Source organism: Eutrigla gurnardus (genome assembly GCF_963514095.1).
Source record: "Eutrigla gurnardus genome assembly, chromosome: 3".
Taxonomy (NCBI): domain Eukaryota; kingdom Metazoa; phylum Chordata; class Actinopteri; order Perciformes; family Triglidae; genus Eutrigla; species Eutrigla gurnardus.
The window spans coordinates 4,060,522-4,084,847 of NC_139917.1; the positions used below are offsets into that span (position 1 = coordinate 4,060,522).

Sequence of the window (24,326 nt, forward strand, 5' to 3'; positions counted from 1 at the left end):
AAGCTGTTGGAATTGCGATCCTTTTTTTTCGGTTCTTAAACGTCCGCACTACTTTGTTTGTATTACTTCCGCCCGGCGTGCGGAGACTCCGCGATAGAACGAAGAACGTCATTCAACATGGATGGCAGAAGAAGACGCCGTTCGAAAGTCTGGCTTCATTTTAATTTGAACAAAGATGGATTAGCACAGTGCAACATATGTGGAAAACTAGGCGCTACTTAGTAACGCGTTACTGTAACGAGTAGTCTAACGCGCTACTATTGCAAAACCAGTAGTCAGATTAAAGTTACTTATCTAAATACACGGTGCGTTACTATTTTTGTCAGAAAAAAAAAGATCTGCTTTCTTCGTGCGTCTCGGGGGTGACGTATGTTAGCCGACACCTTCACGGTACGGTCGCTTGTAGTCGGCTATACCTGGCAGAAAACGTAAACAATGGAGGGGGAGAGATACGCATTTTCCAGCTGGAAATACAAGCATTATTTAGACTTCATCTCAGCAAAAGATGGCAACATAAAGGTTCGTTGTACACTCTGTGTTAACAACAAAGTGTTGTCTACTTTCAAGAATACAACGTCAAACTTGAAAACACATTTAGAGTCACAGCATGGCACAACCACATTAAAAGAGCAGGTCCCGCCCGGTGACGGTGAAAAGGCGCAGCGTGTGAATAAACAAGACGAGTTCTCGATTTCACGGAGCTCCTGCTAACTCAGTCTGTGCTGAAATGCGAGCGGAGTTCGCAATATTCAATATTCATAAAATGTTCATTCCTGATGTTACTGCCATTACAATATGCAAACAATTATTTAAGTTAAGTGAAGTCAAGAAAGACTGTCTTTATTTTTTTTTATATAAAAAACATGTATTTTCTATCAGGACATAGTTTTCAAGTGCAACTTAAAATGTCAGTGGATACATTGTTGATGTTACTGTTAAAAAAGCACATCAATAAAGTGAGTATTGGCAAAATCGGTAGTCGGCAGCTGTTGAATGTAACTAATAAAGTAACTTGTAATCTAACTTAGTTACTTTTAAAATCAAGTAGTCAGTAACTTAACTAAGTTACTTTTTAAAGGAGTAGTCAGTAGTCAGATTACTTTTTCAAAGTAACTGTGGCAACACTGGACCTGTTGACCTGCACCTCAAAGAATCGGAATCGAGAATCGTTTAGAACAGGAATCGAAACAGAGGATCGGGATCGGGATCGGAATCGGTAAAATCCAAATGATGCCCAACCCTAGTCATCAATGAACCTATCCCCATCCTGCATGTCTTTGGACTGTGGGAGGAAGCCGGAGAACCCGGAGAGAACCCACGCTTACACGGGGAGAACATTGCAAACTCCACACAGAAGGAACCCGGGGGCCGACCCGGGAATCGAACCTGGGATGCTCTCGCGGTGAGGCGACAGTGCTACCCACTACACCACCGTGCAGCCCACAATTAAGATCAAATTAAGTAAAAGAAAATGATGTACTGGTATAACAAATGGTGTAGAAAACGTAAACATTTAACTGTACAAACATCTACCTTAAGAAAACAAAACAAGTTGCTTGCCTTGTAACGTCACTGATATTAAAAAAGAAAAATGTACTGTGTGAATACTGTGGTGAGGCTCATATGGCTCAGATGTGCGACTGGACCAAAGGTCTGTAGCTGGTCTGTAGACCAGACGCTACGATGGACCGGTGTTTCGGTATTGCTCTGCTTGCGCTGCTAACACTGGTGGGGGGACGTACATGTGACGCATCGTCATGCTTGCAGTGAAGTCAATGGGTAGCCAATAAAACGATGTCATGATTATTGCAGTATAAATTTTCCTCGATAGAAATATAAGACAGGTTGATATAAATCATTCCTTCCATGTTTTGATAGAGAAGACGAACAGCCAATGATACTGATAGTGCCATGCCGAACCAATCATGTGGCTGGAACAGAGTTACAGACTAGGCTTGGGCGGTAATACGGTAATACGGTATACCACGGGTCTTAAAAATAGCAACGGTATCAGTTTCAATACCGTCATTAAAAAATGCAATGCACTTATATAGGAGAGAGAGAGAGAGAGAGAGAGAGAGAGAGAGAGGAAAGATGGCGAGTCGCGCACCGAGTGACCTGGTCTCAAAGAAGAACACGACTTCTGCAGTTTGGCAGTATTTCGGGTTCCGACCTAATGAGAAGTAGAGCTTAGTTCGGGCCCAGAAAATCAAGCCCGACCCGAGCCCGTGCTGTCCGAACCCGGACCGACCCGACACATTACCTGTAATTAAGAGCCCGAGCCCGATTTCAACCCAACAATTATTTTTCATGCATGAGGCTGTTGTATGTGCATATCCGTGGGAAGTGGGGGTGCGGCTGCACTACTCAGTCACAAAAATATACAAATAATTTTATAGGCTACGTAGGGCTGGGCGATTAATTGAATTTCGATTACGATTACGATTTTGGCTTCCCTCGATCATGAAAACAAGATAATCGTAAAAAAACGATCATTCTGCCGCACGCCGTGTCTTGTATGGTAAATGTAGCGAACCCTTCCATCCCCACCTGTGCACTCCGCTCCGCCCCGCCCCTGCCTGAAAAGTTTCGCTTTCAGCCACGCCGGTGCGTAGGCCTATTGCCAGTAGGTGTTTGGGAGGAAGACGGTAGAAAATGGCAGAAAGGCAGCCTTTGGTCGCGAAGAGAGGGAAAGCAACTTCTGTGGTGTGGAAACACTTCGGTTTCGAGGCGTCTGACCCGGAACAAACAAAGATATTGTGCAAGATATGTCACGCGACCGTGTCTGCCCCTCAAGGGAACACGACCAATTTATTTAATCATTTGAAGTCCACACACCAGTGTTAATTTCGTTAACAAAAACTATGACGAAATATGTTCGTCAAAAGCATTTTTCTATGACTAAGACGAGACGATGACGAGCTAAAAATAGATCCTTGATGATAAAAACTATGACGAGATGTCTGCTTCGTTTTCGTAAACGAGACGGGACGGGACTAAAATGTTTATGGTGTGTTCTACGGACATTAAAAAAAATGCGTTTTTTTCCTCTTAAACTAGAGAAACGGGCCTAAACAACGGAACCCTGCTTGTCCATGTGAGCGATTTATTTCTGACAAAACAAATGCGTAAAGATGTGACTAGATGTCTCCGAGGCGCATTTCTCCGTTTTGTTATGTATATCGATCAGTATTTTCATCTGCCATCTTGCTCGTGACGTATAGAGTCACGTTTATGCATCGGACGCTCGTATTGGCTCCCATAGCGGCTTTTACAGCCAATCGGAAAGCTCAGAGAGTTCAGAGCAGAGCAAATGACGGTCAAAGAGTTATTGAAGTGATAGAGAAAGTAAAATACATAAATGGCACAGAAGAAGTACACTATATATACACACATATTTAGGGCAGGGAGTGGAAAGGACCATTCCTTTCCTTTCCTTTCCATTTTATATAATATATTTTTCTCTTATTTATTTGCATTTTTCTTGTTTTTCAGTTCAAACTTATCATGTTAAAAGAAATACCAGAGTTCAAAGTTCAATAAATGCTTGTTCTCAAAGCAATGAATAATCGTCTTTAATAATCGTGATTACAATATCAATCAAAATAATCGTGATTATGATTTTTGCCATAATCGAGCAGCCCTAAGGCTACGTTAGTGCCGTGATTAGGATATGACTCGACAAAGCCGACATGTATGTTATCGCCTCCTCCCACTAGTCACTTGAAATGATCCCGTACCTCGGACTTTCCTGATGACTTGCTCAACGTTAATTGTCCTGTTTTTAATTTATCCTTTATGTCTCCAAGTTCCATGTTGCATAGGGATGGGTAAAAATATCGATTCAGCAATGCATTGCGATTCTTTTCCCCGCAATTCAATATCGATTCAGCAATCTTCTGAATCGATTCAAGCCCCTGGCCAGTGGGGGCGCTGTGACCGACACCCTCGTGTGATTCGCGCTGTACGGACGGGGGCCGCACTAGACCAAACCATTACAATATGGCGACCGGAGTGAGTACAGCGTTCACACCAGCCGCAGAAGCGCCGCGAATAGGCGCGTAGCGGAGCCCGCTTCCTTTCAGCACCCTTGTTAAGTGATAGTGTAGTTCACACCAGACGCGGCCGTCCCGCGCCGTGAAGCGCTCGTTTCGGCGTCTGCTCTATTTTTTGCGCGTGCCGCGAAATAAAAGCAATTTTCTAAATAAAATACCGTGATTGACAAATGCGATCATATTTGTGTATCTCAACTCGCGCTGGGAAACAGGAAGAGACAATACATTTAATAAATGCGAATAAAAAATAAATATCGAAGCATTTCAATCAATATGGAATCGAATCGATATTGAATCGAATCGTGACCCAACGAATCGAAATCGAATCGAATCGTGAGATTCTAAACAATACCCAGCCCTAATGTTGCACTTTAGCGTAACTCCTTTATTCTTTGATTTAGCTGCACAGAGCGGAACCGTTATGAATGATGCGTGCGCACTATGTGTAGCGTCTTTTTTTTTTTTTTTTTTACTTTGTGTAACTTTGTACACACTTCTTACGTAGACCTACTCTGCTCAACATATAACCAATAATATTTAATGTTTATGCCTAGCCTTCTCCTCAGATTAGGGGAGAAGGCTAGGCATAAATGCAATGATAGAAAAAAAAAAAAAAAAAAAAAAAAAAAACGAACGAACACAAACGCTTGTTTAAAGGCCCGGCCCGACCCAGCCCGAGGGTAGTGGTGGGAAATTTCGGCCCGACACGGCCCGTCGGTTGGGTCGGGTTCGGGTCGGGCTGAGAAGATAAACTCTAATGAGTTTGGTGACGTCGTCTGAGCCTTACGTCATAATTTTTAATTAGTCACGGTTATCCCGAATACCGGGGTAAAATAGGGAGGAGGTTTGACGGTATCAAAATTTGGATACCGCCCAACTCTATTACAGACCAAAGCTCAAACTACGAGGATGTTGCAGAAAAGACGGTCCGAGGAATTCACTCGTGTGGAGATATTTAAAGTCTGACAAGAAGCAGAGTATTGTTCCCGTACAGACAGGTTCCCACAAAGTCAGATAACACCACCAATCTCTGTACCATCTGAAGAAGTGCCGTCCTCTAGAGCAGCACAATGCAGGACTTTACAGTCCCAGACCCAAACCAGGACCGCTGGTCCTCCAGAACCACCAGTGTAATAGCTGGGCAACAACAACAGACCATAATGTCCTCATTCTCCAGTGCGGTTAAACAACCAGAGACACCTTTATGTTCTCCTTCGTTCACATGTGAAAAGTGCTTGATTTAGTTGTTCTGAGGAGATATACATAATTAATTTGTCTATTTATGGATTTGTTCCCAACTATTAAAAACAATTTGAATCTATACAGAGGAAAGGATACAATCGTTTTTATTTTGTAACCTGAATGTAGTTGTCCATTGTGTTTGTGTTCTGAAAACTGACTTGAAACTTCTGACTAGTCAGAAGTCAGATTTTAGTTTGTTATATATAGCCATTTTATTTATTTGAAATTCAGTTTTATAATGTTCTACAGTGTTTGTGTGATGTTCAACTTCAGAGAGAATCTAAACCAAACTGACCTTGTCATATCCTCACATCTCACTAAAAAGGAACCTTTAAGTTAAGCAGAAATCAAGAAACATTTTAAGAAAAGAAAGCACTGAATATCATGATATATATATTGATATCGACTGATATGAAAAGAATTATCGTGACGACCTATTTTTCCATACCACCCAGCCCTATCGGTGGGATGGTCCCTTTCCAGGTGACTGGTAAGACTTGTGGTGTTTCCTGACTTGGTTGACATGGTTTGCAGACGGTCTTAATCTGCACCTCCTCACTATAGGTGACCAAACCACCTTATATGGACGTCCTGGTTCATTTTAGAGGAAAACACTTTCACTTTCGCTCTCATCCTCCTCACCGGTTCCACTCACTTTTCCAATTATGAGGTTCTTGCTGTGGTTTCTAGAGCTTTCTTTTTTTTTTTTACCAACTCTTCCTTCCCACCGTTAAATCAAACATTGCTTTGTGGTAGGAAACGGTGTGTACTTTGAAGTGCAAGTGAAATCTGACTGGCTGCGGTCACGTGGGTTTTTGGCTGCTTATAGGCTGATCGATCCATATAGAGTGAAAATGTACAAGGCTCGTCACCGAAATCAACATAAATGTGATTGTGATGACGGATTGAGATGGTTTATCTCCCAGCCCTCCATGCAACAACACTCAGAGATAAATATTGTACTTTTCTACATTTGTCCGACAGCTTTAGTTGCTTTCACCCCCTTCCTGTCCAGTGAAAATGTCATATATCTACCAATGTGTTCATGTTACATGTCTGTGATAAACTGAAGGATGAAGTGTTCCTTTCTGTGTGAGATAATTCTCTTATTTCTTAAGCTAAATAAACTCTAAAAAGCCTTTTGGATCAGCTGGAAAATGCATCGTCACAAAGCTGACACGTTTTTCTCACAGAACATAAGATGATCTTATAGAATATGATGCACCATGCAGATTAAACTAGTTACAAACATGCATTACACACATGAACGCAGCAGCCATATTCATCATACACATCGTAAAACTTTTTACTGCACATCAATCCTTTTACTTGAACTACATTTATATACTTTTACTTTAGTAAGGTTTGTATTCCTTGCAGTAGAGTATTTTCACAGTACAGTACTTTTACGTCAGTAAAGGGCCTGAGTACTTCTTCCTTCACCGACTGTGGCTGATGCTTTACAAATATCTCGACACGATGCAACAGCGTTTACATAGTGTAACAATGTCGCAGCGTATTTCAATAAAAGTAAAGTACGTCTGGACAGTGAAACGACAGTGAATTAACGCAGTTCGCAAATTAATTATTCTTACAACATTTCAGCCATTTTGCTACTATTTCGTATCACGTAACTACCGGTGAGGCTATCTTATTAAAGCTAACGAAGCTGATTGTCATACATAACGTTACTTGTAAAGCCACCACAGGGACATAAAAACACAAAGGGCAATTAAAACAACAACAACAACTCTGTTCTCCACATTCGCCTTGCTAACCTTCCATGTCAGTGCGCCGCCATGTCCACTCCGCTGACAGCTCCGCACGTAAACGGCCTCTGTGGATCGAGATTCTCGAACGTACGTCGCGCTTCACATGAGCTCCTGCGCCATCGCGCGTTAACTACGCTGCCGACAGGACGTAACTTGTGTCAAGAATACGGCCTATGGGGCTACAAACAAACCGCCTAGCAGCTAATTGGTTAGCATGATAGCGACCTGCAGCTAACTTGCACACTGACAGCGCGGAGTGTCCCGCGGCAGGAGGACGACCTCAACGCGAGTATTGAGAGGAGGAAGGTACGACACAGAATATGCACAATTACACAGAATCCCGCCATTTTAAAAGGCACAAAAACGATCTATCTCGTGTGCCCGAACCGGTGCAAGGCCTGCGGAGACAGCTCATGCTCCGCTGGTCGAAGCGCACACTGACAGCGCGCGAAAAACGCCCCCGATTCCCGTTGTAAACTTTTCCCCGGGACCCCGTTGTTGTATGCTTTCGTTTGAGCTCCCAATGGCATGTAGAGAGAGGCGATAAAAGCTGCTTTTACCTTCTTCAGTCGGTTGTCAGCGAGCGCAGACCTTCCTCGCCCCAAATCCAGAACAAACAGTCCCGTTCGACGTCCGCCGGTGACGTCAGACGCATGGGGGCGGGACCAAGGATTGTCAGCCGAAATGTCGTCACCACATCCCTCATGTCACTACCCTTTTCTTTCTAGCTTTTTGGCGGTTGGCAAACAACTTTTTGGTGCATTACCGCCACCAACTGGTATGGAGTGTGGAACAATAATATATACTGTATATAAATAATAATATTAAATAAAACGAAGCAAATAAAAAAAAATAATAATAAAAAAAAACATCATAATGAAAATAATAACCTATATTCCAAACAAATGAGTTATAGTTGCGCAATAAAATTTTATAGCACTTCAATTATTTTTGTTTCTATTGAATCAAGTCACACTTTTTCTTTTCTGAATCGTTCTCTGATTTATCTTCTTTCTTCCTCATACCTCTCACAGTGTATATGACATGCTCTATTGTCTCTTCTTGCCCACAGTATTCGTATGCTGATCTGATTGTTGAAATAACTGCTCCTCTTTTCTGTTTTTTCCTGCACATCTCATTTCTCCCACCTTCCTTTCCACTCTTCCTCCCATTGCTTTTGCCACTTTTCCTCAGGCCTTTGCTTAATGATGTCTTTGATTTCATTGTTGATTGTATTGTTGTAGAGTTTATTATCGTTTATAGTATAGTGAAAATAATTTCCCAGTCTTGGATTAATAAAGTAATTCATTTGTTCTATCTATCTATGTATCTATTGTTGTGGAAATTAATCTGTTCAATAAAGATCAACAAACAGGATCAGCTTTTTCTCTGAGGTTTATTCGACAAAGTATTTTCATCTGCAGACAGATATAGTTCGCCCCTGCCTTCTCATGCAAAAGGCTCAGTCAGCAGGAACGACTCTGAGTCTAGCAGGGATCTAGGAGGAATCATACTGTAGATAAAGGTCACAAGGGCAAGCTCAGCTGGATGACGTCTTTAGATAAAACAAAGCATTCTCTCAGACTTGCCATCCCAAGATCTCAGAAGAGCATTTATGTAAGTAATAAAATGTCTTATCTTACAAAAGCAGGATGTACAGAACACAGATGTCATAATTATCTCACGTCATGTGGCACTCATGCTCATATCACCTGACCACACACAAACAGGCAGTCACTTTAGTCACAGGACAACAGTGAAGAAGAGGAGGTGCGGATCAACGTCTGACCTGACTAAGATTCTGATTATAAATTACAAACATCCAAAATTCCCATAACACTATCAATCTATGTCTGTCTATCTATCTATCTATCTATCTATCTATCTATCTATCTATCTATCTGTCCGTCCGTCCGTCCGTCCATCCATCCGTCCGTCCGTCCGTCCGTCCGTCCGTCCGTCCGTCCGTCCGTCCGTCCGTCCATCCATCCCCTAAGGTCTAAACCATGAACCCTCAGGGATTAACTGACGTCACCAGGTAGATGGTGAGTGTGAGAGGCTGTGAGGGCTTGAAATGGTTGAAATACAAATGTTTCTGTGTAAATGTAGTATTCCACACATGTCTGTCCTCTTTGTTTACATTTTCAATACCACATGTTCCTGAGTATTACCTGGTAGTCTGTCATCGTCATTTCCTCCTCCTCCTCCTCCTCCTCCTGGTAACATGCAATATCTTGCAATGATTTCAGCGATTAAACAGGTTGCTGTTTATCATACAAGTTATGTCTTTGATCCATTTGCTGATCTAACTAATGCCAGAAGTAAATAAGGATGTGTAGCACCCGATAATGTAATCACTAGGCTGACTAATCAAAGCCTTCATTACTAAGACATGGAGGGAACCTTTTAGATGCGTGATGATGAAGTATCCCCTCAGTTTGTTTCCCATCACCCTTGAAGAGGAAGCAAATGCTCCAGGAACCTCGAGTCATTTAATACAGAGGTCTTCAATGTTTTTTAGGCCAAGGAGCCCCTGGCTGACAGTGACCCCCATTACATATCGTATAACATTGTGTTGCTCATTAAATTTATTATAGGTTGTATTCATGTTACCTTTTGGATGTATTTAAATTTTTGTAAGAAAAGTTTGGGATGAAATTATTTCGGGGACCCCTGCAGTAACTCTGCAGACCCCCTAGGGGTCCCGGACCCACTGTTGAAGATCTCTGATTTAATAGGACTAGTTAACCTCTCTTTTCCAATTAAACCTGAAGCTAAAGAAGTTCATTTTAAAAAGACAACCGAGGTTCATGGTGACGTTCTGATGGTTACATTTAATTTCAATATTTAAATGTAACCATTTAAATATGGTAAATATGGTAACATCATAACCATGGAACCTTTCTTTTCTATTGTGGACTTACCAGGATGTTTTGGGAAGCTTCCAAAAATCGGATGATTTATAATGATCAAAATGTTAGAATACTTTGATCATTATAAATTAGTTTGGTCTCAAACCTGACATCAAGAAAACAGAGATTTGGAATAATATTTATTACAAATGTAAGAACTACGCCTGTAATTGCTCCATACCTAAATGAGCTATTACTACCAGACCTCCTATTCAGACCTCCAGCTCTACAGTATGTTTCTGTGTGTATATATATCTACATATATGCACTTTAGTTTATGGAAATGTAAAGAGTTCACACGACAGTGATAGTGATATTATATCATGAAAGTAGAAGCATGTGGATATACCACAACAAAACATGTCAACGTCTCAATCATGTGACCAAAGGACGTCCACGTCTCTGCTTTCTGGGACTCTTCCAGTCTCTGTGTCTCCATAGCAACCTGCTGATGACACTGTGACACTCCCCTGTGACACTCCCTCTGACAACATCCTGTTTGAAGCCTCGCATGGCAAGGTGCCGTTGATCACTTGTTAGGTGTCGTCTTGGTCTCATGATGTCAACATGTGAACAGCATGATGAAGACGATGTTTCAATACCAACTCTAATTGAACCAGGACACTGATTGGTCGATTCAAGGATCAAACAGCTGTTGTGAATTTTGCCGTTCAGCTCCGTGTTAGAGAACAGAAAGTTGTGCAAAAAGTACTGAAACATTACAGTTGGACATGTGCATTCAAAAGTTTAGAGAAGGTCAAATTAAGTTCACCTATAAAAGGTTATAGTGTATTTTAGGTTCATCCTGAAATTTCACCTGAAAGGCGAATATCCCTAACTTTGTGCGAGTAGTGTTTAGACAGACAGACGGAATCTATCAACAACCTTCAAGGACTACTGGGAGCCATGAGACATATATTCAGGAGTTTCTTGCAGACATTTTTGTCCTCCAAAGACATCAGCAACTTTAATATGACGCACAGAAAATCTTCAACAGAAGCCAGTGAAAGTGATTTATTCAACAAGATTATTATTCGTTGCATGACCGATATCTATTCTAAATATTCCATACTTACTACAGACAGTCCCCTCAGTTAACTCGATCATCCCAGCAGTAGAATAAAAAGCCCAGCAGGTTCTAGATTTGACCAAAACCATCGTTCACCATCATGAGGAGACAGGACGACGGAAATGCACAATATCTCTTAACTTTACAAGCTATCTTAAATGACTAAACAAATACATCCAAATTAAGAATACTTTGAACAAAGGCACGAGAAAAACAATTAAGAGGAATAGATTAACATTCTGTGAAATACACTTATAATAAAATAGAGTGTAACCATTCTAATCTAACTCTACACGAGGAAGTCAGAGTATTTCCAAAAATGTGGTGCTATTCCTTTAACAAAAAATAAAATGATACAAGTCGAGAGCCATTAGACGGTGAAGCTGGTGGGAGCAGGTATGTATAGAATGGTTAACTGGGACTGTCATTCATCATCCTTTCCTCCCTCCTCCTCTGCCTCCGCCACCTCGACTCCTTCCTCCTCTTCTAGTTCCCCCGGTAATCCTTCTTCACCAATCTCATCGTGCACCACATATCCCTCGTCGTCCTCTTCAACCTCAAAACCTTCCTCCTCTTCCTGGTTCCCCTGCTCCTGCTGTTCCTCCTGCTCCTCCTCTCCCTCTGCCTCCTCCCCCTCTGCCTCATCCCCCTCTTCCATCTTCTCCTCCTCTGCTGCTGCTGCTTCCACTTCTCCCTCGGCTGCCTCTTGGCTCGCCTCCCCCTCGGCTGCTGCTGCTGGCTCGTCGCTGACTGGAGCCGCCTCCGTCTGGCAGTCTGCTGCCTCGCTGGTCAGCTCCAACTCGGACACGTCCATCGCCATGGTGTCCTCTGGATCCTGGTCGTCTTGGTTCCCAGAGAACGGGTTTTCACCCTGGTGAAAGAACATTAAACGGCACGTTTGTGAGACGACGCATTCACGACCATTTAATCCTCTGTAAGGTTCAGGTCTTTCAGCTATATGATCCATATAACTAACACAAACACAGATCTGGATCTGTTCAGTCTAGTTCCCCATCCTTCTAATTATATTTTAGTATCTTGACCTCAGGTTCTGTGTGTTACAATATAAAGTGATTCAGAATCAAATCATTACTGGTGTGACATGATACACCGATACAGAACAGCAACGACTCGTCGATCGACAGAAATAATCAGACTATTTTGATAATCGATTCATCTTTCGCTCAAGTGTCTTTTCAACCATAAATGGAGATATATGGAGAATCCCTTCTTTTCTCTTTGGGTCCTGGACGAAACATTTAAAGACATCACCTTGGACGATGTGAAACTGGACATTTTTCACTATTTTCTTATATTTTATAGCGTAAATGATTAATCTAAAAATAGTTGTCAGATTAATAAAAAAAAAAAAGAAATAACAGCTTTTTCTAGTCCAAATAATCCTGTTACAATTCTAACCAACAGTCACAGAAAATAAAACCATTGCTTTCATTTTCAACCTGATATCAATGAGACAATCTGTGCGTGCACTAAGTACTGGGTATGAGAAAATGTCTGATCCAGATACCACAGCAATATTCTATTATTCTACAATCGATAAATGACGACAGATCATTTCTCCAAAATATGTTAAATTGTTTATCATGTTACCATGAAATGACAGTTGATAATGTAAAGTAATGTAGTCTGTCATTGTTAATGACAAGAGGTATTAGCTCATTGTTAACCAACACGTTGGCAACATCAAAAGAAATTCTTTTAACTCTCCTTCACTCGTCAACCCACCAAACACTATCAATGTCCAATGTCGATATTAAGAGAGCGGGCGGCCGATGACCGATCTATAATGCTGATGTCATATTTTTTATATCATGTTTTACCTTGCCTCTCTGTGCACGTGATCAATAAAGCACCTTGAACCTTGCTTGTTTTTTTGCATCTGATAAAATACAAAAATGGAATTAATAAAAAACATTGCTATAGGGGCGGGACCCACTGACTGCTAATCCACATGAACCACTCTTCACATCAGCATACATTACATCCACCCCACAGCACTCGTTTCTTAAAACTTCACTGAATATTCTCTGGTCTAGCTCAGATAAAAACACAGCGTCCGTCAGCACGTTAGCATGCCGTTCATTACTGAGCGGCACGCTAACTGTTTGTGAAAAATGCAAGCAGATCATATTAATGATCATGTGTAATTTTATCAGCGGCGCATGAATAGAGGAAACACAAGCCGTACTGTGGATCACATCTTGCAACGTCTCAGGTTCTTTCAGGTGAATTTGTCTTGTTTTCTCTGCTTCTAAGGAGATACCAAACCCTTTTCGAGGCTGGAAGTGCAAACATGCATGGCAAAAGATTGACCAAAGGTCAGACACAGCGCCGTCCGACCAAGATTAAAGTGATCGATGGATGTCTTTTCTTGTCAAACATCAGCTGTAATTAAATCGGTAACACTGGTGCTATCATAACTTTATTAACCAGTAGGAAAATCTCTCTAGTGAGAGAGTGTGAAGAAACTAACATCCATCTGCACAGCAAGTACATTGACAATTCACTCTTCCTCCCATGCATGCAGGCCGGTGTACATACCTTGAGGTAACTCTCCAGCTTCTTGCCAATGAGTTTGTGGTTGAGGATGCTACGAGCAACTGACAGACTGGCCCTTTTGGACTGCTCCATCATACCCTTGAAGCATAGAGAAAACAAACCATCATTAGAGCTTGCAGGCTTCTAACAGGACATGTGGCAACTGTAAACATGAGTTGGTGCAACCATAAGGAAAAAGAAAATGCTACGTTAATTGTTATGTTTTCTCTGGTTCTATTAAACCAACTCAGTGGAAGAAAGGTAGTTTTTAAATGTTTCACAGAATAATGATCTGCCATACCTTCCGGTTGTAGTTGTGGTCAGGAGACTTTATGTGTTTCTGTATCAGGTGCGGCTGCATGGGAATGAAAAGGTCACATGCTGCGCAGTGGGCAGCTTCCACCTTCCTCATGAAGTGCTCCATACCGAGATCTATGCAGACATGATACATGGAATGAGAAACAATTGAATCACACACGTGCACGCACGCACATGCACGCACACACACACACACACACACACACACACACACACACACACACACTTACCCCTGGTGAGGTCCTGCTCTTTGTACACCTGGCAGATGGCAGCACTGTGGTTTTCCAACTGGCCAACCCTCTGGTCCGTCTTCGTAAACTTGTTCTGCAAATACTCCTACAACAACAAAACCACAAGGTTACTTACCATTTTAAATAGTTAGAAAAAATAAGATCAATATGTGACAGTCAATGTTGATATTTTGGCAAATATTAAAAAAATCAATGTTTCAGAAACACTGGTGTGTGTTTGTGTGTGTGTGTGCACGAGAATGACAAGGAGAAAGAGTGCTATGCGGAGATGAATGAAAGGAACATCAATTTCTTTTTTGGATAAATAAATAAAAAAACTGAATCATTTTGTGGCGCTCGGTGTTGATTCTGTGGCGCTGCGCCACACATTGATGTCTGGGAAACACTGGCTTTAGCTTTCTCAATGGTCGCCAGCTACATTGAAGACAAAACGGAGAGAAAACAAACTGAAATTTTCTCCGTTGTATCGTTTGTTCGTTTGTTTCGAAAGCTTACTCCAAGAACAAGGAGACAGCATCGGTTCCTGTTACTCATCACGTGAGCTACACGAGGTGTTACATTGGCTGGTTTACCATCATAACACAGACCCAACAGAGCAATAATGAAACGTGATGTTTGACAAAGCTCCATCACCTGTAGGAAGTCTGTCGTGGGCTTGGACAGCTGGCCGGACAGGAACTTGAAGTGGTCCTTGTGGAAGCGGCTGTCGAGGTGAGTTTCCATCTCCTCCTTGTAGAATGAACGGAACTTGCACACAGAGCAGGCGAACATCACCCTGAAGGAAAGGCCCAGCAGTGAAAAGATCAGTATGTAACTCATCCCAATGACTACACAATCCTAGCTCCACAGATGGCATCATGTACAGTGAAGTCCTTTCACCTTTCCAGGAAGCCCCTCCTCTTCCTCATTTTAGGATGCTTATCCTGAACCGGGGTCGAGGTCTGTTTGCCCTGTGGACTTTTCTTCTCCTCCTGTGTGGGTGAAGCTAAGCACAAGTACAAGAGCCGACGTTGATAACCATGAGAGGGGAAGAGCTTTAAACAAGTGGCTGATGTAGACCGACCAGGCATATAAATGACACGGAAGGAGAAACCAAAAGGAGAAAAAAATAAATAAATCAGTGTGAAGAACCTGTAGTTGAGCTTACCATCGTCTCCATCTGCAGCAGGTTTTGTTTCCTGTGAAGAGAAATAGATATTATTTATCTTATTAAAAATATGTACGGAAAGCCATTTCTTCACAGTCTAAGCTTCTATTGATGTTATTGAATGTCATATTTTACGACAGGGAAAATCCTCAATTTGAATAAAGTGATTAGTTGAATTAAATGAGTTGGTCTATATTACATCACCTTTCTTTATGAATATAACCAACCTGCTCTGCCTCCATTTGTGCAGTGCGCAATTAGGAGGGGGAAATGGTATTTGACCGCAGTGAGATCCAGATTGAAGCAGAATATTTCCTTAGATAGAACCATGTCACTAATCTTTTGTTCAATATATGTTGACTTTTTAATTTGCTCTGGAGTTATTAGGAATATTTAGCTCACACAAGTCAGAAGCAACCCTCCGCAGCCACCACTGGAATCTTGTTCTATTAATAGTATAATACTAATAATATTAAAGCAGCCTGAACTTGATCTGCAAACGCTTTTTTCAAAAGTTCAATCCATGTCCACCTTCATTTATTGTAAGTTACTTTGTATTGCATTTCTTGTATGAAAGGTGTAATATAAATAAAATAATCATTACTACAAATGGAGAAATATAATCTTTAAATGCAATGACTAAAGGTCCAAAATGTCTTAATTTACATAATTACTTAATTATTATTAATTTAAGACTTTAAAGGTAAGAATCCGTTTGTGATCAACTCACCGTCTTTGGTTCACTGTCTTCACCATTTTTCTCTGCTTGCTCTATGGAAACGGAGCAGATCAACATCAGGCTGTAGACGCATAGAAATGATGTTGTTGTTGTTGAGTATATCAAGAGTTTGTTACCTTGGATATCTTCTGGCCCTGAACTCTCAGTCCTGTTCATCTTGGACTCTGGCTCATCAGCTTCAGTGAGTGTCTGCTTTCTCTTCTTCTGGACTTCACGCTGTGGCTTCACCTGCTACAGTCAACACAAATCACTTTGCAACCACAAATACATTTTATCTGACAAAAAAACCAACAGGCAATACAACCTCCTCATCAACATCAATGGATTCTAGACTTAATGCTTGTGAAAGCCAATTAGCAGTGTTGGTATGTCTTCCTTCTCTGGGCTCGTCAATAGTGTTAGCCTCATCTTAAGACTGCCCCAAAAGGAAACAAAAAAAAAAAGCAAAATCCACAAAGTGAAATCACTCAACGCCTAACAGGTAAACAAGCCAAAGAATTGGGCAGGGAGGGTTGTCACTTGCCCTTACTGTACAAAAAGGGGCATCTCCGTGAAGCATTTCTGACCACATTAAATAAGGACTGGGCACTTAGAAGGGCAAGTGATGTGTCAAATGTGTGTCAGGGATTATTTGTGACATATTGCTTTGCATGGCATGTAGCGGGAAGCAGCACTTTAGGCCGACTCGCCAGTTGGTTGAGGATAGAAAAAGGAGGGCATCAGGAAGGGCTTTACTTCTGCCCGGTGTCTGAGGAGGTCTTATCTGGCTGGAGCTACTTACTTTGTTGAGGGGTCTCTTGCGGCCTCGCTGACGGCCAGCCCGTGGGCCCCCTCCAAAATGCCGGCCAGGAAAGTCGTGAGGCCCTTGAGTGGAACCCTGATGGAAGGCCCCACTCTCACGGTACATGCGGTTGGACAGGAGGGATGGGAGCTTTCCTCTACCACCTCCTGGAGAGCGGCCGCGGTGGGACTGGCCACCACTGCCGCTTCCCCGCCCACCTCCGCCTGATGGAGTGGGGTCAGGCCTGCGGCTTCCAAACCCTCCTCCTCCAGCTCCTCGACCCCCAGCACTTCCACCCCTTCTGGGGGAACGTCGGCCTGCTCCAGGCCATCCTCCACCTCCAGAACCTCCACCCTGGCCACTGTTGAAGGACTCCCTCATATTCTGTCGCATTTTAGCGACTCCATAGGAAGAGGAGGGGCTGTCAAAGCCTCCTCCTCCCCCTAGCCCAATTCCCCCTCCGAAGCCCGAGCCTCCTCGCTGACAAGACAGCATGTTGTCTTCACGGCCCTCGCCATAACCATAGCTACCGCCGCCAGATCTGTAGAGATCTCGGGAGGAGGTGAGACCGGAGGTGCGCGAGTCGAATGACTCGTAGTGGTCATACCTGCGGGAGGGAGGGAGAGGGTTGATAGAAACGAGCAGAGAGCAAGGGAGGCAGGGAGGGCAGTCAGGACTGGATTTCTCCACCTGCTACTCCTTCTCCTCCATGGTCTCGCTTCCTCCTTTTTGTTTTCTTGTCACTCTGGGCTTTATTTCAGAAACCACATTAGATCAGAAATTGATGATCCAAAACAAGTTAGCAAGTTTGTGGTCTTTTATAATGTAGTCATGTTTTTTTCTCTTATCATTAGGTTTACAGAAACTCATCCAACCACATTCTCTGGTGAAGGTCAAACAGTATCCTGCAGATTAAGGGAAATGCAGTTTCTTGAACCTTGAACAGACATGACCATGGTCCATCAGGACCACTGATGTCTAGAGAAGGAGGTGAAATATCCTGGCAAGTGACTAGATTATAGTAAACTTCTACTCAAGAAAGGGGATGAGACGTAAAAGATAAACTGGGGCGTTTTTGTAGATAAGGCAGGCAAATTTTAATCAACAACTGAGCTTGATGGGATAATAATCAAGCTAACACCTGAAAACTCATCTCTCTTGCGAAACCTAAAGCCAGAACACATGGTCAGGTCACATGGAGGATGAGAGAAACAAAGTGTGGGAACAAATAAAAACAAAAGGCAGGGATGAGCTGGCTTCATGGGCAAAGATGTCATCTGTTACAAATGGAAGAATTGGTCTATTATTGCCCTTCCAACAAGGGCTGGTCATGCAGTTTCATGACGTCTCATGAGGTTTTAAAGGAATTGCAAGATTTTCTTCCCAGCATTCAGACAAACAAACCATAACATAGTTATTGGGCAGCAATCAAATCTTCTGCATACACTGAGGCATTTAAACACTGCATGTGAGCAACTCACAACCTGTTCATCCCAAACAAAAATTGAGGCATTTTCAAAGGCGTAAAGAGCGTAAAAGCACAAGTAAATGCCCTAACATGCTACAAGGGCCAATCTCACCATCCTTTACTGGGATACTGGCCTCATCTTTGTTTTGATTTTTCACCTGTTTGCCTTCTGATTAAGCAATAGCATTAGAAGGCCTTGGCATCGAGTCTGGTAGTGAATCAAAACTCTCACTGTCATCCTTTTTAAGACCAAGATCAACATGCAATAATTAACAGGTGTGCAGCAACATCCGGAGACCGATCTCAACAACCAAATCGTGCAGCTCAAACGTTAGTGCCTTTCCAGTCGTGAGAAAGCACATGTGACATTGGGTTTGAAGTCAACAATAACATTATAATTGTGAATGTAGCAGTTCAGTGTGTCTCTTCGTCAGTGAATAAATGCTACAACTCCTCAGACACAAGGTTCACGTGTCTTGCTTGCCATTCAGCTGCCTCCACGTATAATATAGCTTTTTGTGTGTGTGCATTTCTCATGTAGCAAAACTGCAATATGTCAAATTGTTCATCTATTAAACAACATAATGTAATAAAATAAATTTCATTGTATGTTTAACTCTTTATATTGCAATATTTTCTCCTCCTTGAAAACAATATCAAGTGAACTTTAAGCCGCTAACGGATCATCATCACCTCACAATGAAAATGGAATCAACTGTAAAACGCAGGAGTCCGTGGATTTTGGCAAGCTCTGGATACAATTTATGCAAATCAATGTTATCTTTAACATTATAAGTGTTCGTCACCGCACCCAAGCTGAAAAGGGGGAAAAACATGCTGTCGAGAGTCTCCGTTATGTTTTAGTGTAATTAACGGAAACACCGCTTCATCCAGCGTCTCTCCCCTTTGTCCGTTTCACCGAGGGGCGGGGCCGACACACACACACACACACACGGTAAATTGTGCCTACCCCATAAATGATTGCACATATTGATGCATGTATGGGTTCGCCTGTCCTGTTTCACTGGGAAATATGTCACAATACAGAATATCGATACTCTGGAAATGATGTTGCAGCTTCAGTTTAAGGTGGACCAACCTTTCAGGTTAATTAGCTAGTCCTCTTTCAGTGACAAGCCACTCTGAGTTTTGCTCAGCTTTTTAAAGGTTTTATTTTTGATATTTATTTTGATAACATTATTCGGATAAATGTTGTATTGTCCGTTATAGGCTACAAAGTAACATCCCGAATCTCGATTGACATATGCTAGGTACTTGAACATAAAAGAGTAACCGACATGGATGTGTGGTGGCGATATCTGACTGTTGAAGATACAATGGAGCAGAAAAAGGAAAGAAAAAGTAATTACCTGTCTCCCCGAGCCCCTTTCAACCCCCCCTCCAACTGAGTGAGCATATCCAGGCGCTGGTTAATCTTGGCAATGACAGCATCTGCATGTGTGCCTGTGGATGAGAGCAGCGATGCTCCCGAGAGACCTCTCTTCATGTGGCCGCCGCCGCCGCCTCCTCCTCCTCCTCCCCCATAGCCCCCGAGCCCAGACATTGAATCCTTATAACCTCCCCCATACAGGTCAAAGCCACCAGAACCTGAGAAAGTGAGGAATCAGAAGGGGTTAATATGACCACCACGTTTAGGTGTCCTTGTGTCATTATAGACTGTAGTCACTGATTTCCTCACCTCTGCTGCCTGACCCACCACCTCCCCAACTGGAGTAACCTGCAAAAGTAGAGAATACATTGATATTACGAAACTGAAAGTTAATAGAAGCCGACATTGATACTTAAAAAATATGGATACAAACAGAATAAAATGAGGGCGGATCCTTTCTTCAATTCATATAAATAAAGCACTTTGTTTCACACGGTCACAACACACTTAAAGCGTGGACAAGTGGCATGAATAATATAGCGCAGATTGGAGGAAGAGAGAGAAAATAGCATGGTGGGAAGAGAAGAGGCAGGCCAGAGAAAACTACACAGTGTGCAAAGTCTGGGATCACAGCTTAAACGAAACTAAAAACCAACACAATTTAATAAACAAAGAGGTTCTTTTAAATGTTTTATGTAGACCACAATGTAATATAGCATGTAAATGCAGTATATTGGTTTGCTCTGACATATCTTTTACTCAAATATATATTTACAAAAAGTTGATTCTTTTTTGTATATTTACTATTGCTATTTGATATAGCTTTTGCTTACTCGATTAATGAATGAATGAATGAATAATCGATTGGTGCAGCCCCACAGCCAAGACATTTGGTTAGCAATAAGATTATACGACTGTGTAGTGCGATGTAAAGAAAAAGCCATACATTGTAGGTTAATAAAAGGACTGAAAGTAATCAACTGTTTGTTAGATTCTAGTGAGAAAATGGTTCAGTTATCCTCTATTTTACTAGCTTAACTTGCAAATGGAAAATTCAGACCTGCTTCAGGGACCAGCGGTATTTGTAACGATAATGTCATAACTGGCTGTGAAAGCATATTTAATAAGGCGACCATTTTATTAGCTCGCCTTTAAAGGACCCCCACACACACACACACACACACACACACACACACAGACTCCATTTTAACAGAATTAGCCGGCTAACTTTAGCAGAGCATTTAGCACGCCGGACAGCAACCTAACAATGGGCCGCACACCCCCCTAGGTTAGCATACTAGCGTTAGCAGCCTGGTGGCGAAGTGGCTAAGCTAGCTACTGTTCGTGAATGTTAGCTAGCGGGCCTGGAATATCGTTTGTTCTGATATGGATACATCACCTAACAGTAGCATTAGATTACAATATTACTACAACAACTGACAACCCTTAAATATTAAATAAATAATCGCTAATTCCTAGTAAAAGCTACTACGGCTTTGTATCAAGCTACAGCCGGCTATGGATTGGCTGTTGCTACTGGCAAGCTAATAAGCTAACACACTGCGGCTGTGATTCTCGGCAACAAAGCATGCGGCTAACAGGGGAATTAAATAGTAAATGTAGCCACAAAGACATCTGCACCACAATGTTAGGTGTTTATCGTCAGGGGCACGTCCATGTCTAGTTACCTGAACCGTAGCTCCGGCCGTCCATCGTGTTTTACTGGCAATCCGATCAAAACAAGCAGCGGCAGTTAACTGTAACGCCTTCGGGTCGAGTATCGTTCTTCAATAGAGACAAGACGTCCCGGTACGCAGAAAATCACGTGACCAGCAAGGCCTCGTTACGTCATACGCATTCATGTAGGCCTGGTGGAAATCTAAACTGGTTTTTATTATAATATATCACATTTTATTCTCAACGTCTTTGAAGTGAATTTGGTCATTGCAGTTTTTAAACAAGTTTTGGAACAAGTTTTGGAATGAACAGAAACGATTAAATGCATATTGTAGTAAAAGGGATATTTCCATTCAATTCATTTTAGTAGGATAGTCAAAGCGTCGGCCATTCAATCATTTTTATTGCAGCCAAATGTGCACCTGTTACTAAATGTTTAATATTTACAATATTAATAGTTTATGTTTTAAAAGATTGATACTTGTCATCCATGTATTAATAGAACTGGCATACAAAGTATCGCAATGCTATGCTGTAGTTATTTTTTCAAAGCACTGTCATATTCATATTAGCATTCACTCTGACTGATGTTCACTCCCCAAATCAAAATATTACAGCAGAATAGACATGCTGCTTATTGCAGTCGCCTTGACTGTGCTCAGTGTTCAGCTCATCCTTCGTCAACTTCATCATATTTTGCACACTTTGTGATACGTCCTGTGTCTTCCTTCTGTCTGCTGCAGGATTCATGACTGAGATGTTCTTCCTCTGCAGGGCAGTTCAAGCAGACAGGATGACACTTCTCACACACTTTCTCTAAATAGAAACACCAAGTCCCGGCCTTTCCTGTGGACCACGATGGGACCTTATTTCGGAAAAAATATGTACGGTATTCAATGTTGAGAGACAAATGATTTTTCAATCCCGTTTTCAGTTGTGCCATGAAATATGTTTTTTTCAATTTAAAGGATATTTTTCTTACGTGGAAAAAGAGTTGATAACCAGCTTCGTGTGACCGTTATCTCTGATTGCCTTTGTTAGGGTTACTAAAACTGGAAGATACCTGGTATGTTGAACTCACTGAGGAGTATAGGCCTCAGGTGTTTGTTTCGGTTCTCTGTCAGGGTCAGAGGTCGACTGTTGAAGAACCAGATGTAGTTTTTGGTGTCCACCAGGGGACAGGTACTGCAGGTCAGCGTGGCCCTCTGGTCCTCTGTCACCACAGCAGAAGGACTGAACTTCACCTTCAGGCCCGACACAGGATTTAATATGTAAGAAAATACAAAGAGACATGTATGTCCAAACAACATTAACACTGATTGCTCAGAGATTGAAGCCTCTTGTTTGAATGGTGACTGCTATATGCGATATTCCAGTATTTAATCCACCTGTGACAACCACTGTGATTCCAGGAGATTTCCATCCTGCGTTTTCTCCCAGGAGCGTGAATTTGTATTCTGCTGAATCATTTTTCTTCAAGTGCTTCATTCTCAGGATGTGGCTGTGATTCACGTTGTCATGATTCTCCAGATGACCTGCAGCCTCCATCAGCTCCTCAGCTTCATCCTCCTCACCGCTTCGATCTATTTCATACCAGAATTTACGGTTAGCCTCAATTTTGTGTTGTGAATATTCAAGACGAGATGTTCAATGAAGAACCTTCCAGAGCACAGATTATCTTGCTGACATAAATGGTCCTCATTTATATATATTTTATCCAAAGCTCTTTACAGTAATGACTGACATTCACCCATTCATACACACATTCACAAACCGACGGCGGAGTCAACCACGCGGGGCGACAGCCAGCTCGTCAGGAGCAATTAGGGTGAGGTGTCTTGCTCAGGGACACCAGGCACTCAGCTAGGAGGAGCCGGGGATCGAACCGGCAATCTTGCGGTTGCCAGCCAACCCGCTCTACCAGCTGAGCAATATAGATACCTGAGCAAATCTTTAAATAAATGCATTTTTACAACGCAACATTGACCTTTTAAGTTGATATATAGTCATTTCTCCACTTCTCAAAGGAAATGCATTTATTTCCTCCACACCCACCACCATCTGATTCCAACCAGTAGAGGGCAGTCACTATATATTTCTAAGTTGCAGACCAGATTCTAACAATATGTAAACCCTTCAACAGCACAGCCAGATACTAGAGGTAAAACGATTCATTCTATGAATCGATTGTCAGTCCTATAGATTCAACTAAATCGATCTGCTAAAATAAATAAATAGAATGAATCGTTTTGGCTTCACCAATAATGGAGATAAATGCATTTAATCGGATGAATTGTGATTCTTACTTATGATTAATGTTTTAATACGTTTAAGACACTTTCTCCCCTGCCAGCATGTAGAAAAATGTTAAAAATAACTGAGCAATACATTTTTGTATTCAGCATAAAATATTATGCAGGACTACTTTTTTATAGAATAAATATGTTAAATAAGTAATTCTGTGGTCTGTTTATTTTTTCACCTTTCAGAAGAATACAGATAGTCTCACTCGCATTATTGCATGTTTATTTCATGGATATAGAATTATGGTTACAAGTTACTGAATCAAATCGTGGTTTACAGAATCGAATCGAATCGTTCCAAAAAAAATTGTCCTTGAATCGAATCGAAGGAGGTATAGTTGGAGCAATTTTCTTAGATTTGAAAAAAGCTTTTGACACTGTCAACCATAAAATACTCATCCACAAAATGTCTTATTTTAATTTCTCAACCAGTGTTACTGACTGGATGAGATCTTACCTGTCAAATAGAGTTCAGTGTGTGAGAGTTAGTGGTGAGACATCACCACCCCTGTGGAACAAACTGGGTGTACCCCAGGGATCTGTCCTGGGCCCTATTCTGTTCAGCATCTACACTCAACAAAAATATAAACGCAACACTTTGGTTTTTGCTCCCATTTTTCATGAGATGGACTTAAAGATCTAA

The 24,326-nt window shown here is 41.8% G+C and overlaps 2 protein-coding genes across 2 annotated transcripts in view; both read right to left on the minus strand.

The window, feature by feature from the left end:
* LOC311011508 (bromodomain-containing protein 4-like) overlaps window positions 1–7,745 on the minus strand; it is a 36,377-nt gene extending 28,632 nt beyond the window's left edge. Inside the window, exon 1 of the mRNA XM_084006485.1 lies at window positions 7,630–7,745. The gene's annotated coding sequence lies outside the window, so the exon portion shown is untranslated. The remainder of the gene's footprint in view (window positions 1–7,629) is intronic.
* A 3,235-nt stretch (window positions 7,746–10,980) lies between these two features.
* akap8l (A kinase (PRKA) anchor protein 8-like) lies at window positions 10,981–21,501 on the minus strand. The gene is made up of 13 exons (XM_084005412.1): window positions 21,392–21,501; window positions 20,013–20,051; window positions 19,684–19,921; window positions 16,846–17,452; window positions 16,181–16,295; window positions 16,056–16,096; window positions 15,326–15,356; window positions 15,058–15,163; window positions 14,812–14,953; window positions 14,158–14,263; window positions 13,911–14,041; window positions 13,613–13,708; window positions 10,981–11,921 (listed from the first exon to the last, which is right to left on the minus strand). Exons 1-13 carry the CDS (start codon window positions 21,414–21,416, stop codon window positions 11,475–11,477), a joined length of 2,124 nt encoding a protein of 707 aa, XP_083861538.1. The 5' UTR covers window positions 21,417–21,501; the 3' UTR covers window positions 10,981–11,474.
* Window positions 21,502–24,326: the final 2,825 nt, after the last annotated feature.